This window comes from Bos indicus x Bos taurus, chromosome 6 (genome assembly GCF_003369695.1).
Source record: "Bos indicus x Bos taurus breed Angus x Brahman F1 hybrid chromosome 6, Bos_hybrid_MaternalHap_v2.0, whole genome shotgun sequence".
NCBI lineage: Eukaryota > Metazoa > Chordata > Mammalia > Artiodactyla > Bovidae > Bos > Bos indicus x Bos taurus.
This window is the reverse complement of record NC_040081.1, coordinates 36,034,905-36,059,412: the sequence shown is the minus strand read 5'-3', so window position 1 is coordinate 36,059,412 and position 24,508 is coordinate 36,034,905. Positions and strand designations below refer to the sequence as shown.

At 37.7% G+C, this 24,508-nt stretch overlaps 1 protein-coding gene across 5 annotated transcripts in view; it reads right to left on the bottom strand.

The window, feature by feature from the left end:
- FAM13A (family with sequence similarity 13 member A) overlaps positions 1–24,508 on the bottom strand; it is a 331,522-nt gene that overhangs the window by 154,125 nt on the left and 152,889 nt on the right. For 4 of the 5 annotated variants that reach the window (XM_027544081.1, XM_027544078.1, XM_027544079.1 and 1 more), the window contains exon 6: positions 15,307–15,381. The exons of the other annotated variant lie outside the window; for it this stretch is intronic. In XM_027544081.1, the coding sequence (XP_027399882.1) occupies positions 15,307–15,381 (75 nt within the window). The remainder of the gene's footprint in view (positions 1–15,306; positions 15,382–24,508) is intronic. 5 annotated transcript variants of the gene reach the window in all.

Here is a 24,508-nt window from a genome sequence, read left to right as displayed (position 1 = left end):
AGCTTGTGATCTAAAGAAACTATCTAAAGAAACTATGCTTCTTTCTTCCCTAAGAACAGGTAACATTTATGTCATGAAAATTTACTGTAATGATGAAAATTTAAAGGGGAAAATAGTTTGAAAAGTATAGCATTATCATACTGTAATATGAATGAAATGGGAGAATAAAAAACAACTCTGCCTAGTGTCAGACCAGCATCATTTTAAAAAATATTGTAATACAGAATTTTTCTCACTGGTGATTCTGTTCTAAAACCTATTCAGTAGACCATATGCAGATTAATCTTAATATACACTTATGTCTGGTACCCTCACTTCTTTTATCAGGAAACTTCACTGCTAATATTTTTAATATACAATTAATTCTCATAGCTTCTTAAGAAAGACACCAAGATTGCAACTGAGAGCTAAATGGATAAGTACGTTGAAATGAAAGATATCAAAAGAGGAAATGTAAACAACAGTAAGCCTGTATACAGAAATATGGGCTTCCCAGGTGGCACTAGTGGTAAAGAACCCGTCTGCCAATGCAGCAGACATAAGAGACACAAGTTTGATCCCTGGGTCAAGAAGATCCACTGGAGGAGGCCATGGAAATCCACTCCAGTATTCTTGCCTGAAGAATCCCATGGACAGAGGAACCTGTCAAGCTATGGTCCACACCATTGCAAACAGTCATACGTGACTGAAGCCACTTTGCATGCACACAAGCGGAAATACATGGAATTTCATTAGCAATATATGAAGTAAGCAATTTAGAACAAAGTCTTAGTTTTAGTTCTTTTGGCTCATAAACAAAAATTAAGTCATAATACCTAATGCTGATGAGGATGTATGCAATTGGCACTCTCATATTTTCCAGTAGCTGTGTAAATTTTTATAACTCTTTAGTAAAAATTTAACTTAGCAATAGGTTTTAAGGGCCATAAAAATATTTTTATCTTTTGAACTGGTAAATCCACTTTTAGCAATCTATCCTGAAGACATAATTCTTGCTAAGAAATAAACTTTATGCTGGAAAGTGTTTAACTCACAGTATTTATAATCACCGAAAACCTGAAATAAAATAATGTGAGAATGATTATCACTGTTATTATGAAGTCTGTACTAACAAAGAAAAATGCTTATAAAATATATTAAGGGAAAATAGTAGAAAATAAAATTGCTTATATATTTTTCAAATCCATTCACATATATGTAGGAAAAGACACAAAAATTATTTACTAAAATTCTAATAGTGATTATATTAATAGAAGTAGAAAGGGAGGAGCTAGATTTTTGCTATTTTCCTTTACTGTCTTTTTCAATGTAATTTTCCTTTTACGATGAAATTAACAAAAGAAATCTTCAGTGGCTCCCCACTATTGGCTTAATAAGGTTAAATTTATGAGTACCTTCTCCTATTCAGGGTCTTCAGTTCACCTCTACTTTCACTTGAATCTTACTCCCTAATTGCATCCCTCCCTGAACATGTTCCCTCCCAGTGAGTTCAATAGTGGTGCTCATTTTAAGTTTACTTAGTTGAGTAGATTTTTTTTTTTTTTCTTTTTGAACACTTCCTGACACACTGTGGGATGGAGATATATTTAAGGTGATTCAATGTGGAACTTTTAAGAAAAGTTCTATTCCCATAAAAAGATTGTTTATGAAACCAGTAACCTATTTAATTTGGAAACAGAAAGCTCTATACTAGTATCACTATCACTACACCAGTAATTTTTTTTATTTTGTGGGCAGAAGAGTAATTCATTTTATTGCCAATGTACCATATATATCAAAATAGGAAGTAAAGTTGCTTCAATTAATCAGTTTAAAGGAGTTGAGTTATATTCCACAGATAGAATTTTGTTCTCTTATTTAATATTCATTCCATAAAAATTTTAAGAGGCAAAGCAAACAAACATTCAATATTGATTTTTCAATATAATAAGTAGGTAAAGCTAATGACAGGATTATAAGAACTGAGGTAGTATCTAGTGATGGTTTTAAGAAACTTCTTTAGCATTTATAGTTATTCAATGCCTATAAATTCTGGGTATGAGAGGCCTTAACAAACAAGTACATTTTACAGCTACATCTGATAGTGTGCAACAGTAAATAAATATTTATCACATTGAGGAAAAAGTCCAAACTTTGTGGCCTAATATGAAACTTACCCTGTAATTTTCCATAGCAATATCCACAGTACTGGTAAGGTTGTTGGATTCCTAGGATACCCCTCTAAAGCCTATCTTTACATTGAGAATTATCTTATTACATTGAGAGTTTGGTAGGACAGCCTGAGAAAGTCCTGTATCCTAAAAGTTTAGTTGACATATAGAGTGGTTTTCAGGATGGCTGATGAGAATATGAAGTCATGTGCAACAGGACACCTTTACACAGACATGTCCAATGTGGATAACTGAGAAGGGCTGTTGTCATCATGGAGAAAATAAAGTCACTACAAAACAGTTCAGAGCTTTTACACCTAAGAAGGACTCTAAGTTATGGTTAAATAAATTTTTTAAAAATGAAGAAAAAAGGCCCTGCATGCTCACTCCATGTCCTAGGCAGTACATCAATTACTTAGTGAACTTTAATTCTCACAACTTCTCTGCCATGGAGGCAGAATAATGCAATACACCATGTAGGACTACAGAAATGGGAGAGGTGCTATGAGGGTAAAGAGTTTGATCTCTAGGTTCAAATATATCTGGCCCTTATTATCCATATAACCTTAGGAAAATTAACTAGCTTCTCTTAAGCTTCCATTTTCTCATGTATAAGGGAAGAAGAAAAATGAAGGTATTGGTAAGTACTATTAAACTAGCAGTAGAAGCGTTGGTCACTTACTCGTATCCAACTCTTTTCCATCCCACCAACTGCCTGCCAATCTCCTCTGTCCATGGGATTCTCCAGGCAAGAATACTGGAGTGGACTGCCATTTCCTTCTCCAGAAGTTTTTTCTGATCCAGGGACTGAACCCAGGTATCCTGCATTGCAGGCAGATTTTTTGGCTGTCTGAGCTATAGGGAAGTCCTTCATCTATAAAGAAAGAAGAAAAATGAAGATATTGGTAAGTACTGTTAAAGTTTCTTCCAAGCACATAATAATAGAGTTGTATTTCCTGTTTTCATTGTGGGTGGGTGATGCAATATGATTAGTTCCGGCTAAATGAGTTATGACCAGAAGTGAAGAAATTATTTTTGAGTCAAGGACAGAGGAGACTGGCAGGCTACAGTCCATGGGGTTGCAAAGAGTCGGACACAACTAAAGTGACTTAGCCTGCATGCATGCAAGGCATTTAACTGTCAATGCAAGATCCCACAGAACTCTTTTTCCTCTGGCAACACAATGGCCACATTTGAGATGGGTGGAGAAGGAAATGGCAACCCACTCCAGTATTCTTGCCTGGAAAATCCCATGGATGGAGGAGTCTGGTAGGCTACAGTCCATGGGGTCGCAAAGAGTTGGACATGACTGAGTGACTTAACTTCACTCTTAGAACTGGACATGGAACAACAGACTGGTTCCAAATTGGGAAAGGAGTATGTCAAGGCTGTATATTGTCACCCTGCTTATTTAACTTCTATGCAGAGTACATCATGAGAAACACTGGACTGGAAGAAGCACAAGCTGGAATCAAGATTGCAGGGAGAAATATCAATAACCTCAGATATGCAGATGATACCACCCTTATGGAAGAAAGTGAAGAGGAACTAAAAAGCCTCTTAATGAAAGTGAAAGAGGAGAGTGAAAAAGTTGGCTTAAAGCTCAAGATTCAGAAAACGAAGATCATGGCATCTGGTCCCATCACTTCATGGCAGATAGATGGGGAAACAGTGGAAACAGTGTCAGACTTTATTTTTCGGGGCTCCAAAATCACTGCAGATGGTGACTGCAGCCATGAAATTAAAAGATGCTTACTCCTTGGAAAGAAAGTTATGATCAACCTAGATAGCATATTGAAAAGCAGAGACATTGCTTTGCCAACAAAAGTCCATCTAGTCAAGGCTATGGTTTTTCCAGTGGTCATGTATGGATGTGAGAGTTGGACTGTGAAGAAAGCTGAGCACCGAAGAATTGATGCTTTTGAACTGTGGTGTTGGAGAAGACTCTTGAGAGTCCCTTGGACTGCAAGGAGATCCAACCAGTCCATTCTGAAGGAGATCAGCCCTGGGATTTCTTTGGAAGGACTGATGCTAAAGCTGAAAATCCAGTACTTTGGCCACCTCATGCGAAGAGTTGATTCATTGGAAAAGACTCTGATGCTGGGAGGGATTGGGGGCAGGAGGAGAAAGGTTCAACAGAGGATGAAATGGCTGGATGGCATTACCGACTCAATGGACATGAGTTTGAGTGAACTCTGGGAGTTGGTGATGGACAGGGAGGCCTGGCGTGCTGTGATTCATGGGGTCGCAAAGAGTAGGACAAGACTGAGTGACTGAACTGAACTCTTGTCAGAAAAGATCCTCAAGCAACCAGAATAAACAGAGCCCACTTGTCAATCTAAATTGGACAGGTGGCATGAGCAAGAAACAAATGTAGGTGTAAGCCACTAGGATTATGCGATTGCTTTATTACTGAAGTGTAACCTAGGCAATATAGATTGATAAAGGTAATTTCTATCTTATAGTGTCATGAAGGTTTAATAAAGTAGTATCAGAAGTATTTTTCACAGTGTCTAGCAAACAGTTCCCAGGTGGCTCTAGTGGTAAAGAATCTGCATGCCAATTCAGGAGAACTAAGAGACGCTGGTTCGATCCCTGGGTTGGGAAGATGCCCCAGAGGAGGAAATGGCAACCCACTCCAGTATTCTTGCCTGGAAAACACCATGGACAGAGAAGCTTGGCAGGCTACAGTCCATGGGGTCACAAGGAGTCGGACACTACTAAAGTGACTTAGCAACAGCAAACAGTAAATACTCAAAAAGTGACATCTATAAGATGATTATTATACGTTATTATCTTTTATCAGTTAGGATACTGAGGTTGTAAAATCTTCTGTAATGTGCCTCAGGACACACTGCTGTTGAGTGACAGAGTTGCTTCTGTAATGTCCACAGCCAAAGATCGGTTTATTTTTAAAGTCATCTCACTCTCCTCTTGTCATCAAACATGGCTAAAACAAATCCCCAACCCTCTAATAATTATTATCTTTTTGTTCATACATGTGCCTTTTTTGTTACCGTTCTAAAACCCTCTTTCTGTTACACAAAAATTTGACTTAACCTCTATTTCTTCCACAAAGTCAACTGGAATCAATTTAATTGCAGATAGTCCATGGTACTTATTTGAAACATAATTTCATGTGATTTTATAAGACAGCTGTGTATGGCATGGGGTGTAAAGAAAGGAAACTGCATTTCCCAGAATCCCTTGCCAGTAGGATTCTGGTTAATTTCTCCTAAGGAGGAATTCCAATGAGCTTTGAAGGCAGAGGAGAAAACAACATACTTTGAGGATTTTAACTGCCTCATGGAAATGACTGAAAGCAAACAGATTGGATGTTAATCATGTTTTTACATTTGGAAGGAGTTTACTATAAACCTTGCCTCACACCACCACAAAAGAATCAACAAACCACTACCATTACCACAAAACAATATCAGGCCAAACTAAAGAAGTCTTCGCTGTGCAAGACGTAAAACAATTCCTGAGACACCAAACTTCCACGAACAGCAGGCAAGCTGTAGTTTAAGGAAGATATAATCACTGCACTCACTGACAAGGGACTAATGCCAAGGAGGAAATTCTAAAAGGTGAAGGCAGCTTTCAGAGAGAAAAAGGAAATGCAATTCCTCACAGAAAGTGCCTCCATGACTTCTGTGCACGTGTATGTGTGTGTCCTGGAGTGAGAGTGGGACTGTGTAGTACAAACAGTACTGTTTGTACATGGGATGGATGTGTGTGGAGGATGGACAATTTGTCTTTTAATTTCACAGAGTCTCAGAATAAGGAGAACCATGTCTAGACCTGATGGAGCATTGATGTGTCTCCTAGATATTTTGGAGATTGAGTTGGTTGTAATGACTGGCTGGTTCTTTGGGTTTTCATCCATACAGAAGGACTGAGTGTGTTTTCTACAGGGTAAGAGAAATGGAAAAAAATGTATTTGGCAAACAGAAGGGCAGGCTGTAGCAAGAACAATGTTATGTACTCATCAATTCCTAGTTCATCTTCCTTTTCCTGGGCACACTGGAAAACTACATTGACAGACTCCCACAAATGTTACTGAATTCTGGAATGTGAGCAAAAGGGACAAGAGTAGCTTCTGTTGCTAAGGCAGTTAAGTATCTATGAACTCTGCACACACTTTTTTTTTCTTTTTCACTTCTGAGATTGCTGCTAAGTCGCTTCAGTCATGTCTGACTCTGTGCGACCCCAGAGATGACAGCCCACCAGGCTCCCCCATCCCTGGGATTCTCCAGGCAAGAACACTGGAGTGGGTTGCCATTTCCTTCTCCAATGCATGAAAATGAAAAGTGAAAGTGAAGTCACTCAGTCGTGTCCGACTCTTAGTGACCCCATGGACTGCAGCCTACCAGGCTCCTCTGTCCATGGGATTTTCCAGGCAAGAGTACTAGAGTGGGGTGCCATTGCCTTCTCCACTCCTGAGATTAGAAGTCACTTTTTAGATGACATAGTTGAAAGATGGAAGCAGCCTGAGACCTGAATCACTGTTTGGGCATTTTCTACCTATAAATCCTCCTCTGGCTGCATTGGACTGTGACAGGAGGGAGAAATAAACTTTATAAATGAAGTCATTAATATTATGGGGCTGTTACAAAAGTTGTCACTAATGATTGTGATCGGACTGGTCATACTTATTGAACAGGACAAACCAGGGGAAACTGGAACAAAAAGGTCAGTGAGATCTTTAGGGCTAATGAGCAATCATGGCAATCAGGTTACAATTTGGTTGTTTGCCAAATACAACAGTGAACTCAAATGTAGATCTGAGATCAGAAAATCGGTCCGGCATAGTGATGTCTTAATTTAGTTGCTAGTATATATGTCTGGGCTCCAGTTCCTTCAGGTAAGAAACAGAGTCTTTTCAACTTTGCATCCCAGGCACACAGTGCAGAAGAGATAAGATGAAATGTCCAAACTGAGCATGGGCTTCAGGCTGTTTCTCAAAGCAGAGCAGATATGCAAGAGGAGATCATTTTGGTTGTAGAAAGTTAGCGAGCAAGTATCTAGACCCAGACTTAGGAAGCTGGGTTCTCAGGACCAGTGAGACCAGGCCAGCTATGCTGTGCATGCCACAGCAGTGCTAGTCAAGAGACATTTCACAGAGGTCCCTCCATTCCTTGGCCTGGGGTCACAGCAGGTTATAGCATCTGGAAAGAGGCTAAGTATAGAGGTTACATTAGCCAAGTTATTAGATTAAGAGATTATGCAGGTACACACAGATATACCATATTTATATTATCTTTTAAAATGACTATTTAACTCTGTATTATTTTTTACTTGATAACATGTATGCAACTTAGCATGTATGCATATATATGTTTAAAAATATCATAAAACATAGGAGAATATTATCTAAATAACTGAATCTATATGTCATTAATCATAAAGAGATTCCAGGAATTCTTCCAATAGATTAGTGGTGATTTATGAAACTAAATAAAGAATATGCTTGCAAAAAATAAAAGATTTAGTTGTAGATATAACTAGTAATAAATGAACAAAGGTATTCACTTTTCAAAATTTTACACTACTTAGCACTGAAGAGATAGGTTTGCAAAGTGATTTCCCGAGATAATGAAAGAAGCAAAGAGAATTTTATCATCCAGAACTTATATAGAGAAGATGGAAAAATATAGAACATTTTCTATCTGGTGAAATAAACATATATCTGTATGTACAAGCATATGGGGGCACACAAATCTGATGGGAAATTATAAGATGAAAAGCTCTAAAGGAACAAATCAGGAAAAGAAATAAAGCCCAGAATCTTAAATTCCAGAAATATTTGTGTTTAGTGGTTACTGAACTCTTTCCACAGGAAAATGTGCTAAATTTTACTAGATTTTTACAAGCACAAATTTTCTATAATCACACACACACAAACGACACTGCTTTTATATGATATAAAATTTAAAAATTGATTGATTGATTTGTTCTTAATTATTTATTAAGGGTTCACTATGTCCTGGCATTGTGAAAGTATTACCAAAATAAAAGGAAGGGAGAAAATGACATGATTCCAAAAGAATTCTCTAATGTAATAAAGACACTCAACACATCAGAAGAGGCTGTTAATAAGTAAAGCAAATATATTTAAAAGAACTGGTCATTAAGCTTCAGTATCACATCACAGAAAACGTATTTAAAATATACGTCTGTGGAGGAAAAAGTGATAAACATTAAGAAAAAAGATTTACCTTAAGAATAATAGATATAGCGTAAATTATAACAGAGATTGATGAGTCAGGGAAACAAATACAATAACTACAATAAAACAAAGACTACAATAAAGATTTTAAAAACAAGAGGAAAGATTAAAATTTGTATGCCAATTAATTAAAATAGACTATTTTCTAGAAAATATAACATCAAAAAACTAAAAATAGAACTACTATATGATCCAGCAATTCTACTTCCGGGTATATATCCTAAGAAAATAAAAACACTAATTTGAAAAGATACATGCACATTAATGTTCATAGCAGCATTATTCACAATAGCCAAGACATGGAAACAACCTAAGAGGGACAAACTACTACATATAAAATAAATATACTACAAGGACATATTCTTCAGCACAAGGAATATAGCCAACATTTTATGATAACTTTATGGATGGAATACAATCTACACAACTTTTGAATTACTATACTATATACCTGGAGTAATATATTATTAGAAATCAACTATATTTTAATAAAAAACTAATAATTAAGAATAAAAACATGAACAGGACTACAAGCCCAAAATAAATTGAATAAGCAGCTAAAAAACAACTTGCCAAACAAATTTAAAAAGCAAAACAAAATTAAAAACACATAAATCAGTAAACCTCATTAGACCCAGACACGTTTATAGATATTCTATCAAATAATGAAGGCACTGATAACCCTCATCTTAAATTGTTTCACAGAGTAGAAAAGATTCTCCTCAGTCCATTTTATTAGGCTAGCACAACCTTCATACCAAAAATTGATTAACAAAACATTTTATTAACTTAGATGCAAAAATACTAAGTAAAATATCAGTTATCCAAAACCTTCAAGGTATTTAAAAACATGTATCAAGGTAAGGTTCAGAATTGGTTTATTCCAGTGAGGCACTGTTGCTTTAAGATTAGAAAATCTATGAATATAACTCTCTACAATAAACGAATATGGGAGAAAAACCAGGCAATGATCATAACAGACGTGAAGGAACATTTGCTAAAATTTAATATTCATGATGCAGAGTACATCATGAGAAACACTGGACTGGAAGAAGCACAAGCTGGAATCAAGATTGCAGGGAGAAATATCAATAACCTCAGATGTGCAGATGACACCACCCTTATGGCAGAAAGTGAAGAGGAACTAAAAAGCCTCTTGATAAGAGTAAAAGAGGAGAGTGAAAAAGTTGGTTTAAAGCTCAACATTCAGAAAACGAAGATCATGGCATCTGGTCCCATCACTTCATGGGAAATAGATGGGGAAACAGTGGAAACAGTCTCAGACTTTATTTTTTTGGGCTCCAAAATCACTGCAGATGGTGACTGCAGCCATGAAATTAAAAGATGCTTACTCCTTGGAAGGAAAGTTATGACCAACCTAGATAGCATATTGAAAAGCAGAGACATTACTTTGTTAACAAAGGTCCGTCTAGTCAAGGCTATGGTTTTGTCATTGGTCATGTATGGATGTGAGAGTTGGACTGTGAAGAAAGCTGAGTGCCGAAGAATTGATGCTTTTGAACTGTGGTGTTGGAGAAGACTCTTGAGAGTCCCTTGGACTGCAAGGAGATCCAACCAGTCCATCCTAAAGGAGATCAGCCCTGGGATTTTTTTGGAAGGAATGATGCTAAAGCTGAAACTCCAGTACTTTGGCCACCTCAAGAGTTGACTCGTTGGAGAAGACTCTGATGCTGTGAGGGATTGGGGGCAAGAGGAGAAGGGGACGACAGAGGATGAGATGGCTGGATGGCATCACGGACTCAATGGACGTGAGTTTGAGTGAACTTCGGGAGATGGTGATGGACAGGGAGGCCTGGCATGCTGCGATTCATGGGGTCGCAAAGAATCAGACATGCCTGAGCGAATGAACTGAACTAAAAAATGGAAACAGTCACACACAGCCGCTGAACATGGAAACTGGCCCATTTTAAGAGTATTTGTAATACCTGGACAAAGATGTATGTACATATGATCCTATTTCTATAGTGCAAAAGGTATCATGTTAAAATTACTCACTTAAAATGGATCTGTAATAACAAAATACTGAAAGTCATCTAAATATTGGAGATAAACTAAACAGAAAAATCTAGAACATCTAAGTAAACTGCATTATATATTCTTACTGAAAGTGAATATTGATAGGACACAGTTTATTGAACAGGAAAAAGAAAACTGCAGAAGGTGATAGACTGTACATTTTAATATACAATTATAAAACCTACAAAATTATGATATCTATTATACATACATACATACATACATATATATATATATATATACATACACATACAGGCATTCAGTTAATCTATAACAACATGTATTTAAATTGTAAACAATTTCAAAACAGGGCGGAGAGATGGTATGTTAGAGTATATTAATCATAAAACAATTTGTATCTTTTAATTTATTATACGTCATAAAACCTAAGAAAATAAAAGTGTTTAAAAATTACTCTTTGGTTAACACTTATCAAGTAAGGCTTTTTATATTAATGATAATTAGAAGCAGTTTCAAAATTTCAAAATAGCTGAATATGGTATGACAACATATGAAATGTTATGATCAGATAATATATATATATTAAGTATAGTGTCTGGCACTTGATCAGTATTAGCAATCATCACTATTACTGCTACTACTGCTATTACTTTTATTAGATAAGCACACAAGCTAAGCTGATACATGGAAACACAAACTGAAACAACGTTCAGTGGAAAAGCAGAATACTAATTAGAATGTTTTATAAATTAAAGCAACCACAAAATACATTCACATCCATTAACAATGACTTTAAAATAACTTTAATCTTGGTCAAATTAAATGTTTATTAAATGACTTAATTTGTAAATTTAATTATACTGTCACTAAAATTTCTCAAAATTCTACATTATTCTAAGTTTCTAGTTTACTTTGCTAATAGGCATAGGCATTTTAAAAATCATTTAAGAAACTACGAATGTGACAACTGGTTTCATTTTGAATAAAATCTCCTTCATAAATGATGCATAATCCCTGAAATCATTAACCTCTGAAAATAGAAATAATTTAACAGTTGCTTCTACTACATAACTTGATAATTGCACTATTTTTATCACACATTCTATAGTTAATATGACTTGGTTTACTAAAAGAAACATCTATAAAAGTACTAGGAGAATTTAGTGACTAAAACAATTATGTGCTTGTAATTTTAATTTTACCAACTGAGCTATCAGGGAATCAGAAAGGAAATAGATTATCTTGTATTTTATACCTTCACCCAGCACTGAATTAATTGGACAGTCCTTCTTATACAATGGCCTGAACTTTTTTTTAACCAAGGTCAACAAGAACATAGCAAGTTCAGTGGGAAGTCTAGGTCATACACCAAGGGGAGAGAGAAGAAAGAGAGTTTTTTTCCCCTCAATTCCTGGATCCTCTTCAGGGTTTATACTTGACCAATGAATATGAGCTATGAGGCTTATTTAGAGCCACTGGCATTTGTATTAGGCAGAAGAAGATTTTGTCTCTTCTCCTCAAATCATGATCATACTAGGTTACAAGAAGCTATGTCTATGTTTTACACCTCTTTAAAAATCTGTTTAATGCTCCCCTCTATATCATCTATACCAGTTACTTGTTTGCATATGCAGTCTATCCAGTATGGGGCATGAAATGGTTATATGAGCATGTCCTTGAACTAACAGGGCTGGTGATCATTGCTCATCCAGGAAGTATCACGGCACTCTGTAATGAAGGTATCATTTATTTTTTCCAGCAGAGTCAGGTCAGGAAGAGGTTTTCCTATGTAAGGGAGAGAAATACAATCCTCCCCATTGCCTAAGAGCAGAGACAACAGCTAGCAGAGGGAACACAGATGGGGACAGATGGCTTAGACTAGAGAGACATCTCCAGAGCCAATGGGACACATGCCATTTCTGGATTACCATTTTACATCTCTAGCCATATAGGGATCAGAAATATTTAGCTGTCCAAGGCACATACAGCTGTAACTAGAGATGTCTGAGAAAGACTGCTATGGAGGCCAAATGAAGTAACATTAGTACCAAGGACACACATCATTCTCACAGTTCCCTAAGTCATTCTAGAAAGGACACACCATCCACATTTTGTTTTTTATATCAACTATATTTTGAAGGTGTTTTCAGCTTCAGCTTTCAAAGATCAACTTCTGGAAAAAAGATCTTTAATACAATCTGGGTGAAGGAGTTAGTGCCTTATAATCTTGTGTAGCTCACATGCTCTGCCTCATTTCTGGGGATTTGAAACTACAAGGATTTTAATCACTTCTAAAGTAAGCAAAGCTAAGCAAAGATTAGCGTGCTCATGTAAATTTAAACTTGCTCATGTAAGACCACAAAAAAGCTAAAGTCACAAACTGCAGATTAAATAATGAAGCAATTTCTCTATTTAATTAGCTTGGTCAAAAACAATACACTGAGACTCACAGAGCGTAATCAATGCACATTAATTATTGATTCTCTATATGCCTGAAATATTCCAAATTGGATTAATTTCATAAGAATAAAAGTATCCCTTCAAACAATTTTTATGACAGGTTTCAAGATTATCTTATATTTAGAAAGTGATTCATCTAAAGTCTCTTCACCTAAAAGTAGGAATATCAATAAAAATGAAAATAAGGAGCAAATGTTACCTAAAAATGTTTCTCAAATCCTGTATTTTTCAATGCATTTGTTTTGGTGAGCATATTTTTGACACTGAATTTTTAACAGTAAACAAGATTTCTTCTAGAGAACTGAAGTTATGTAAATTTGTATAGAAAATACATGAAAAAGATTAAAAAAATAGTCTGATCTGGAAAGAAAAGCATAGTAGTTAAAACAATTTTTCCAGAAAAAAAAGGTGGAAAAAGTTTCATAAAAAAGATTTTAAAAAAATTAAAAAAAAAAATAACTGTAGCCTCTAACTGTAAGATACTAAGTAATGACTCACACTTAACTTGATTTGCCTTTAAAAATAAAGCCAAAATCATTTTTATAATAATGTGCAATTAAAACTAAAGACAAGAATCCTTTAAAATTTTGCCCACAATGTACTCAAGAAAATTTGGAGAAAATTTTGTCTTAGAATTGGAGAAAAACAAAAAGTATCTCTATAAATATCACAGGACTTCCTTGGTGGTTAAGAATTCTCCTGCCGATGCGGGGACACAGGTTTGATCCTTAGTCTGGGAAGATTCCATGTGCCTCAGGGTAACTAAGCCTGTGCACCACAGCTGCTGAACCTTGCACGACTACTGAGGCCCGTGTGCTCTACAGCCCGGGCTCTGAAACAAGCCACTGCAGTGAGAAGCCCGTGGACCACAACCAGAGAGCAGACTCCGCTCACCACAACTAGAGAAAGCCTGTGCACAGCTAAGAAGATCCAAAATAGTCAAAAATAAATAAAATTTTAAATATCGAGTGGCCAGTTAGGAATATCATATACACCTAGTATATAGGAGAGTGAGTGAGTGAAGTCGCTCAGTCGTGTCTGACTCTTTGTGAGCCCGTAGACTGTAGCCTACCAGGCTGCTCTGTCCATGGGATTCTCCAGGCAAGAATACTGGAGTGGGTTGCCATTTCCTTCTCCAGGGGATCTTCCCAACCCAGGGATCAAACCTGGGTCTCCCACATTGCAGGCAGATGCTTTACCCTCTGAGCCACCAGGGAAGCCCAGTGTATAGTAGAAGTTCTACTTAAAAGATTTAAGATTTGGAAAGGGGCTCTAAAGTTAATGCAATCACTCTTCCGGGTGTATCAAATAAATATTTTCAGTTAAGTGAGTTTTTCTTCTCAGTAGCAATACAAATATGTGCATTTTGGAAATTGTCTTAATAAGGAAAACAAAATTTTACACATTATACCCTTTATTCAGTCATATGTATGATAGTTCATATCAAAAAGTCTTAAAACAATACATGCTGGAGAGGGTGTGGAGGAAAGGGAACCCTTCTACACTGTTGGTAGGAATGTAAACTGGTACAGACATTATAGAAATCAGTATGGAGGTTCCTCAAAAAAGTAAAAATAGAGCTATTACATGATCAGCAATCCCATTCCTGGGCATATGTCTGGAGAAAATCATAATTCAAAAACATACATGCACCCCAATTTACAACAGCCAAGACACAGAAGCAGCCTAAATGTCCATTGACAGGGGAATGAATAAAGAAGATGTGGTGTGTATACGTATACACACACACACACACAGCGGAATATTAGTCATAAAAAAGAATGAAATATTGCCATTTGCAGCACATGGATGGATTTGGAGCTTATCATACTAAGTCAAGTAAGTCATATAAGAGAAAGGCAAATAATATATATCACTCATGTGTGGTATCTAAAAAATGACACAAATGAATTTATTTAAAAAACACAAACAGACTCACAGACTTAGAAAACAAATTATGGCTACCAAAGGGGAAAGGTAGGGGTGAGGATAAGGAGGCTGGGGTTAACATATAAACTCTACTATATATACAATAGATAATCAACAAGGACCTACTGTACAGCACAGGGAACTCTACTCAGTACTGTGTAATAATCTACATGGGAAAAGAATCTGAAAAGTAATAGATGTAAGTATAGGTACAACGGAATCACTCTGCTGCACATTTGAAACTAACACAACATTGTAAATCAACTATACATCAATGTAAAATACAAAAAAATAGTGGGCAATACAAAAATACAAATATCACTGTTAAATAATAAGTGTGTTGAGCATTTTTGGATGACGATAATCCTGGATTACACAGTAAATATAACATATAAAGTATATGTTATATTTAAGGCCACTAGGTCCAAAGAAGGTGGGGTGGTGGTGCTGAGGGAAATGCAAGGAACAGAACATGGGAACACAAGAACAGAAAGAGTCTTCCTAAATGTTTCTGCCTAAAAAGCAGAGATAGCCTACCTTGGTTTTTGGAGATGGCTTTAGTGTGTCTCTTTCAAAATCTTTTGTTAGAAGGATGTTCTTACAATTGGCCTCCTATAAAAGAAGTATGAAAGAAACATTAGAGACTGAAGAATACTACCCTAAACAGAAATTACAATATAGTGAAAATCATTTCTGGATTGAGTTGTTCACACCAGAAGCTACTGAGATTGTAGTGAGAAGCCAAAACATTTCTTTTATTCATCACATACAACAGTGAAGTAACATAAGACAGTGACAGAATCAGTATGGCACCTATGCTGCTGCTGCTGCTGCTAAGTCGCTTCAGTCGTGTCCGACTCTGTGCAACCCCATAGACTGCAGCCCACCAGGCTCCCCGGTCCCTGGGATTCTCCAGGCAAGAACACTGGAGTGGGTTGCCATTTCCTTCTCCAATGCATGAAACTGAAAAGTGAAAGTGAAGTCACTCAGTCGTGTCCGACTCTTAGGGACCCCACGGACTGCAGCCCACCAGGTTCCTGTGTCCAAGGGATTTTCCAGGCAAGAGTACTGGAGTGGGGTGCCATTGCCTTCTCCGATGGCACCTATAGGACATACATATTCTAAGATGATATATCATGTCACTTACATATTCACAGACAGCTCACCTCTCATTTGGAGAGCTAAAGAGTAATTTTCCAAGACATCAACACCAAACTTTGAGTTTCCAACTTTCTCCAAGTATTTAACAAATGGGTTTTGAGTCTATAAATATTTTATCATAAAACAAATTCCTTCATATTGTTTAGCAAACTGCTACTGAATAGTGACAATATCAATATCCTGAGAAAAAATATCGGAGTATCTGTTTACAAAATAATTAAGCTTCTAAGTCCCTGGTTCACGTCAATATAGTACATGCAAAAATAAGAGCAGAGATTACGGGTGGCAGCTTACTTGGGGTTGGATAGATTTGCTATTTATTTCTACATAATACCTGTATGCAGGTCAGGAAGCAACAGTTAGAACTGGACACAGAACAACAGACTGGTTCCAAATGGGAAAAGGAGTAAGTCAAAGCTGTATATTGTCACCCTGCTTATTTAACTTGTATGCAGAGTACATCATGAGAAATAATGGGCTGGAGGAAGCACAAGCTGGAATCAAGATTGCCGGGAAAAATATCAATAATCTCAGATGTGCAGATGACACCACCCTTATGGCAGAAAGTGAAGAGGAACTCAAGAGCCTCTTGATGAAAAAGGAGAGTGAAAAAGTTGGCTTAAAGCTCAACATTCAGAAAACGAAGATCATGGCATCTGGTCCCATCACTTCATGGCAGATAGATGGGGAAACAGTGGAAACAGTGTTAGACTTAATTTTTCTGGGCTCCAAAATCACTGCAGATGGTGACTGCAGCCATGAAATTAAAAGATGCTTACTCCTTGGAAGGAAAGTTATGACCAACCTAGACAGCATATTAAAAAGCAGAGACATTACTTTGCCAACAAAGGTCCGTCTAGTCAAGGCTATGGTTTTTCCAGTGGTCATGTATGGATGTGAGAGTTGGACTATCAAGAAAGCTGAGCGCCGAAGAATTGATGCTTTTGAACTATGGTGTTGGAGAAAACTCTTGAGAGTCCCTTGGACTGCAAGGAGATCCAACCAGTCCATGCTAAAGGAGATCAGTCCTGGGTGTTCATTGGAAGGACTGATGTTGAAGCTGAAACTCCAATACTTTGGCCACCTGATGCAAAGGGCTGACTCATTTTAAAAGACCCTGATGCTGGGAAAGATTGAGGGGAGGAAAAGAAGGGGACAATAGGATGAGATGGTTGGATGGCATCACCGACTTGATGGACATGGGTTTGGGTGGATTCAGGGAGTTGGTGATGGACAGGGAGGCCTGGTGTGCTGCAGTTCATGGGGTTGCAAAGAGTCGGACATGACTGAGCAACTGAACTGAACAGAATACATGAAAAGAATAATCTTGTTGTTTTAAAAAATAATACAGGAATTCACTTCTGAATAGCCATTAAGTTTAGTAAATTTTCCATTAGATGATTCTATCTCTAGATTAAGATAGAACAAAAATATGTAACAGGAAGATGATAGTTGACAATAATGCTAAGAATAAGTCAGATTTCTTTTACTTGCTCCATAACCTTTACCTCTGCATCTCATTTCTTTTCCCATCATGCCTACCATTCAATCACCTAAATAATGAGTTTTTTTCAGGTTCATCTCACAGTTAATTAATCATCATTCTTTTTTAAGATCATCATCTTTTAAACAAAACTACAGTCTACATACTTTGTAATGTTACTAAAATTTGCTGGGATTATTTTGTTTCTAAAGAAAACAGTATATTATTAGTATAAAACATCCCTAAAGGAAATAATACTACTACTCAGAAATAATACTACTACTCACTACTAATAAATAACTACTAAATTATAGGATATGTCAGGCATGGTGCTAAAGACTTTGCATTTATAATACCATTTCCACCTCAACAGTCTATGAGTTAAGTACTATAATTGTATTATCATTATTCCTCTTTGAACTATTAACATTACACAATAAAAGTGTACAGAAGTTAAGTAAATTGCCTAATGTCACACAGGATTCAAAGATGGTTTTGAATTACTTTAAAGCCTGAGCTCTTATGATCTATAGATACTACTTATCATCCAATATACTCAGCATCTTAAAAGAGTAGGTTGTAGAACTACAGCATTTTAAGCCAAGAGAATTTTTAAAGAAACAGTGTTCAGCTACCCTCCCCCGATTTTACAAGTGAGAGATGTGGATCCTGAGGCGATGTGACCAAAATCACACAGAGCATGGGGCCTGGGCCACAGGTCTGCACCTGGCACCTGTTCTCTGCTTTGCAGGGAGCAGTATCCCCAGACTCAGAGGAGATCAGAGCGTCTTGTGAGCTGGAGTGGGGGGTGTGGGGGGGTCACTGCAGTGCTGCCAACACACTCAGCTGCCTGTGGCCTCGCGCACAGCCCTATGTACGGATCAAGGGTACATTTCTGAGATGTCCAAGTAAGTGTGCCTTCCAGTCCCACCCATTCCCACCAGTCACAACACCTGCTGGTGGGAAGCTGTTTACTGGAAATAGTGAATGAACCCATTCCCATTTCTGACTCACTGTGAGAGGAATAAACTGTAACCAGAATGACATTTAAAAGGCCCAAGTTATTAACTGCATAATCTGTTGTGTAATTTGGCTACACTTGGATAATATAATTAGGTATAATCCTTATACCTCTTTTTAAACTGCTAGTAAGTAAATGTTAGAAGGTGACGAGAAGAAAGAAGGCTGACTGGTAAGGGAAGTTAATAGGAACAACTGACCCTTGTTTATGTCTGTCTGGGTTTATAAATGCCTATAATTCTTTCTTCCTCATGCATAAACTAGAAGTGATGGTATTCCCTTTAAAAGTGATGGTACCACCCTTATTTTGCCTCCCTGTCCCTGTGAATTAATAAATATAAAGCTGAGAGTCAGCTTTTCCCTAAAAGACTCTGCAAATGCTTTCTGTAAACTTTTAACTGAAAGTGCCACCTACGTAAATTCTTTTATTTTTTGTTTTATGACTTCAAATTCAGACAACAGAATCATTGTGAAGTTTAGTAGTCACAGCACAAAATGCAGAGTCAAGAGATCTGCTTTCTCATCCTAGTTCTTGAACTAATCATCTCTAGGAAGCCAGGCAAGCATTTTAACCTCTTGGATCTCTCCCTCAGTCCAAAGATCTATAAAACAAAGGGATTGATTATATGCGCTCAAGAATCCTATCTAGTCTTAAATTTCAAGATTTCATGATTCTTCCAGGAAACAGTATTTATTGACTCAAAGGTAAGCCATGTCTTCTTCAGAGCTGCAGTCCCAGAGTGCCATCAGAATGCTGCAGAGGTGTGGGCACCCCAGCAGCGGCAGTGAGCTACAGAACACCGGCACCGTTCCCTGCAGGGTAGTGGTACTCAGATTTCTAGAGAAAAATTAAGTAATTCAACTAGTAGCTTAAATCAGTAACTGGTAATAACTGAATTTATTGTTTTAAAACAGATATAGTGTGGAAACTCGGTAATATATTATGAGAAACAGTTTAAAGATTAAGCCTTTTTAAAGTTGTGCTTTTCAAAAGCCACTTATACTTGTAGGCATATATCTGAGAATTAAAAACATATGTCCACACAAAACTTTTTACATGAGTGCTCACAGTGGCATTATTCATAATAGTCCACAAATGTAAATAACCCAAATGTCTATCAACTGATGATCAGATTTTAAAAAATGGTGTATTCACACAATGGAATATTGTCCAGCTATAAAAAGGAATAAAGTACTAATATCTGCTAATAACATCATGAAAACAATATGCCAAGTGAAAGAAGCCAAACACAAAATGACAGACATATTGTGTGATTCCACACATATGAAATGTCCAGAACAGGCAAATAGCAGCAGGAAGGAGATTAGCAGCTGTCAGGGTCTTGGGCATGACAAAAATGTTCTGGAAGTAGATAATGGTAATGGTTGTACAACTTTGTAAACCTGCTAAAACTCAGTAAACTGCATACTGTAAACAAGTGAACTGTATGGTACATAAACTGTATCTACATTTAAAAAGCAAGGCTTTTAAAGCTAATCCCCAGTTCTCAGGGCAAAGGCAAGGAACCTCAGGTTTGTGTTTAAACTCTCCCCTTAGAAGAACTTCTTGGCAAAGGTTTGAAGTGGGGATGTTTTTGTTTGTAGGTATTAAACTACATGTGTGCACGGAAATTCTCTCAAATATTAACTGAACCCCATTACATGTGGCAGTCCAATGCTGGTCACTGGAGGATGGAATGATAAATTAGACACGAATATATTACACAGGGTATATTTATATTTATTTTAAACATTTCAACTGCTTGAATGAGACTTCTGACTGAACTGACTGCCCATTCTAATGACTCTGAGCAACAATCAATTGTTTAAACCTGCCGTGTCACTTTGGTATCATGAAAACACCACTTTAAAACACAATAGGGAAAGAAAAAAATACCTTGTTTGTCACAGCTTTGTTGGCCTTGCCATTCACCCACTAATGACATTAGACAATATAAACACAGTTGCTGCTCCCTCAGCCGAGCCCACTGATCCCAGATATTCACAGAGTGTGCCTGCACTTCATCCAGGTCTCTGTTCAGTTTTTACCAGAGAGGACGCCCTCCCTGAACACCTCATCCGTGTCACTGCTGCTCTCCCCACCTGCGGATGCTCTCTATTTCTTCACTGCACTCAGCAATACATGACTTTAATACTGAGTGGTTTCAATTGTTCACTATCCATCTCACACTACTCCATGAGAAGACCTATATCACTCACAACGTGAGAAGACCTATATCCTATCACTTGTGAATATATTCACAGGACCCAGTACAGTTTGGCACATAGCAGAACCTCAATTGTTGTAGTGAATGAGTAAACCAAATCAATGAACAATATCCCTTTCTAATTTTTTGCAATCCTTTATGCATTCCTCTTGTTTTTAATTCCCTTCTTAATCAGCTTACACTTCAGGACCTTTCATTCCTTTTCTAATGCCCTTCATTTCCTTCCTCTGGTCTTTAATCACTGCATTTATCTCATAAAAGGAAGAATCCAGTGATATGCCTTCTCTGTGTTGAGAATGGAGCAACTGAAAGTGGCTGGGAAAAAAATTATAGAAGTGGTTGACTGCCAATGTTAAATGTATTAACATAAATCTTCACAACAATCCTGCTATATTTCTTTAGTAAGGTTTCTATTCTCCACGATGCTATTTCATGTCTCCTCCTCTTTTCTCAAACCCCTTTCCTTCCATTTTTGCTTCACTGGAAAAAGAGACACATCAGAGAAAGTTCTCATCACCCTTCCTCCATATCCCCCCATCAAATTTACAAGCCACTCTCCATTCCTCCAGTTACAATAGAAGATTCTGGTCCTAATCAACCATTCCTTTAATGCCACCCTCAATCCTGTCTCCTTTGATCTTCTCAAGGACATCACTCTTCCAATTCTACCCTCCCACTCCCTCTCTATTAGACAATTCCCATAATCACAGGCAGGTTCTGTAATGATCCTAAATAATCAAACAAAACTCACTTCCTTAATCTTACTTCTTCCATTAGTGGTGGTTCCAAGTTTTTTTCTTTCCTTTATAATCCATTCCTCCAAAATAGCTGTTTTCATGATCTCTACTTCTTTAGCTTTGATGCCCCCAAATCTGTTTTGTTGTTGTTCTAGTGTTTATTTTTTAAGTGGTCACTACGCCACAGGAAGTACTGAAAACACTCACAGCTTGGTCTCCATCTTACTCAGGTTCTTAGCCACATGTGACCCGGGTGCCTACTTCTAGTAGCTGCCAAATCATCACTGGGAGGGAAAAAAGTTGCCTAACTCACTGACTAACTTCACGTGATCTCTTTGGATTCTACTTCTCTTCTATACAATAAAGTTACATATCTACTAGTTATTGGTTTCTTTTCTGTGTGTGTATTAGTCAGTCAGTTGTGTCCGACTCTTTGCGACCCATGGACTACAGACTGCCAGGCTCCCCTGTCCGTGGAATTCTCCAGGCAAGAATACTGGAGTGGGTTGTCATTCCTTTCTTCAGGATCCAGGGATCGAACCCAGATCAAACCCAGGTCTCCCGCACTCCAGGCAGATTCTTTACCATCTGAGCCATTCCTCTACTAAATAGAAGTTCTATGAAAGCAATAACTTGTCTTTCTCATGTGTGTGTTTCAGTCGCTCAGTCATGTCTGACTCTTTGTGACCCCATGGACTGTAGCCTGCCAAGCTCCTCTGTCCATGGAATCTCCAGACAAGAATACTGGAGTGGGTTGCCATTCCCTTCTCCAGGGGATCTACCCCACCCAGGGATCAAACCTGGGTCTCCCATATTGCAGGCACATTCTTTACTGTCTGAGCCACCTATTAGGGTCTTTCTTATTTATTACTAAAACTATATGCCACTGAAAGTGCCTCATATAGCAGGAGCTCAATAAATATGTGTTGAATGAAATTGGAGTGACTCAAGGGTTGATGCAGAGAAGTCTTTTCCCAAATGATACAATGATCTCAGAGCATTTTAACTGCTTTTAAATACAAACAATATCTAGTGACTCCTAAATTTGTATCACTATCTTTGACATTTCTACTAAGCTACTTATTTCTGTCTACTTGGCAACTCCACCTTGCCGTCTAATAAGCACCTAAATTTAGTATGCCCAAACCTGAGCTTTTGATTTATCAGCAAAAACATATTATGTCAGTCCTGAGTGTCTTTGCCAGATTATCAAATGGTACCCTGTGACTTAAGCCAAGGTCTTAGGTATTGACCTTGATGCCCACCATCAATCCTACCATCAAGTCTAGTCAGCACTCTCCAAAGTAAACTGGGATTAATTCACTTCTATGTACATGGCCAGCTCAGTCACAGCCATCATTGTTCACCTAAATTACTTCAATCGTCCTGCCTTCTACAAACTTTACATACATAAATCAAATGAGGTCACTCCACAAGCAATGTCTTATTACTCCTGGAATAAAATCTAAACTTTTTATCATTATCTACATAGCCCTGCAAGTTCTAGCCCATCCATACTTCTCTAACCTCACTCACACCACTTGCCCCTTCCTTACTATGACTCAGCCATAGTGGCCTTCTTTTTCAACCTTCAAATACTCCAAGACCCTTCATGCCTTCAAGCATTTGCCCCTCATGTTCCCTCTCCCTGGAATGCCTCTCCACCATTTATTTAGCATGGCTGGTGTATTCTCATTCTTCAGCTCCTATGTCATCCCCTCAGAGATGCCTGCTTTAACAACCTCATTTAAAGTGGCTTCCCTGGTTACACTCTTACTGAAAGTGAAAGTTGCCCAGTCATGTCTGACTCTTTGCAACCCCATGGACTATACAGTCCATGAAACTCTCCAGGCCAGAATATTGGAGTGGGTAGCCTTTCCCTTCTTCAGGGGATCTTCCCAACCCAGAGATTGAACCCAGATCTCCCTCACTGCAGGCAGATTCTTTACCAGCTGAGCCACAAGGGAAGCCCAAGAATATTGGAGTGGGTAGCCTATGCCTTCTCCAGTGGATCTTCCCAACCCAGGAATCAAACTGGGGTCTCCTGCAATATAGGTGGGTGGATTCTTTTACCAACTGAAATATGAGGGAAGCCCCAACACTCTTATTAATCTGCTTTAATTCAATCACGGTGCTTATTCTAATTTGTAATTCACAATTTTATTTTACATTTGATTTATTTATCATACATTAATTTCTTGCATGCTAAGTCACTTCAGTTGTGTCCGACTCTTTGCGACCCCATGGACTATAGCTGGCCAGGGTTCTCTGTCCACGAGATTTTTCAGGCAAGAATACTAAAGTGGGTTGCCATGTCCTTCTCCAGGGGATTTTCCTGACCCAGGGATTGAACCCGTGTCTCTTATGTCTCCTGCATTGGTAGGTGGGTTCTTTACCACCAACACCCCTAGGGAAGTCATGTTAATATTAACTTCAGTAGACTTTAAAGTTTCATGTGGATAGAGATTTGTTTAGTGTATCCCCAGTATTCAGTAGAGCTTCCCTGGTGGCTCATAAAGAATCTGCCTGCAATGCGGGAGACCTGGGTTCGATCCCTGGGTTGGAAGATCCCCTAGAGAAGGGCATGGGGTCTTGAGTATTCATTAGTATTTTATAAATTTTTTTTGAATGAATAAAGAGAACAATGCCGACTCCTACATTTCCCTTCCTTTTAGTATTAATTTCCAACCACTAAAGAAATGTGATGAATCTCCTTGATATTGAGAATCAGATAATAATACATTTTTTTATTACTTGGATAATATGATGATGAGTGAGGGCAGGTGGCAAATAAGTTACTACTACAACAGGCAGTTGTCAGAGAGCTGCAGATGGTAGGCTGGGGTCAAACCACAACAAGTGATTTGGTTGAACTTAGTGACTTGGAGATCAGAGGACAGACAGCAATGCTGATATGATTACAAGTGAGTGTAATAGCCAAAGCCTAAGGCCTCCTACAGGAAAGAGATACAAAGAACACTGCTACTTTGCACACAACCAGAATACAATAAATGTCACTGGCAGATTGCAGACCACTTCTTACAATACCATAAATGTCTCCTCTTTAATTCATCTGTATCTGCAAAATGAATGTTAATTTGACTGACTAT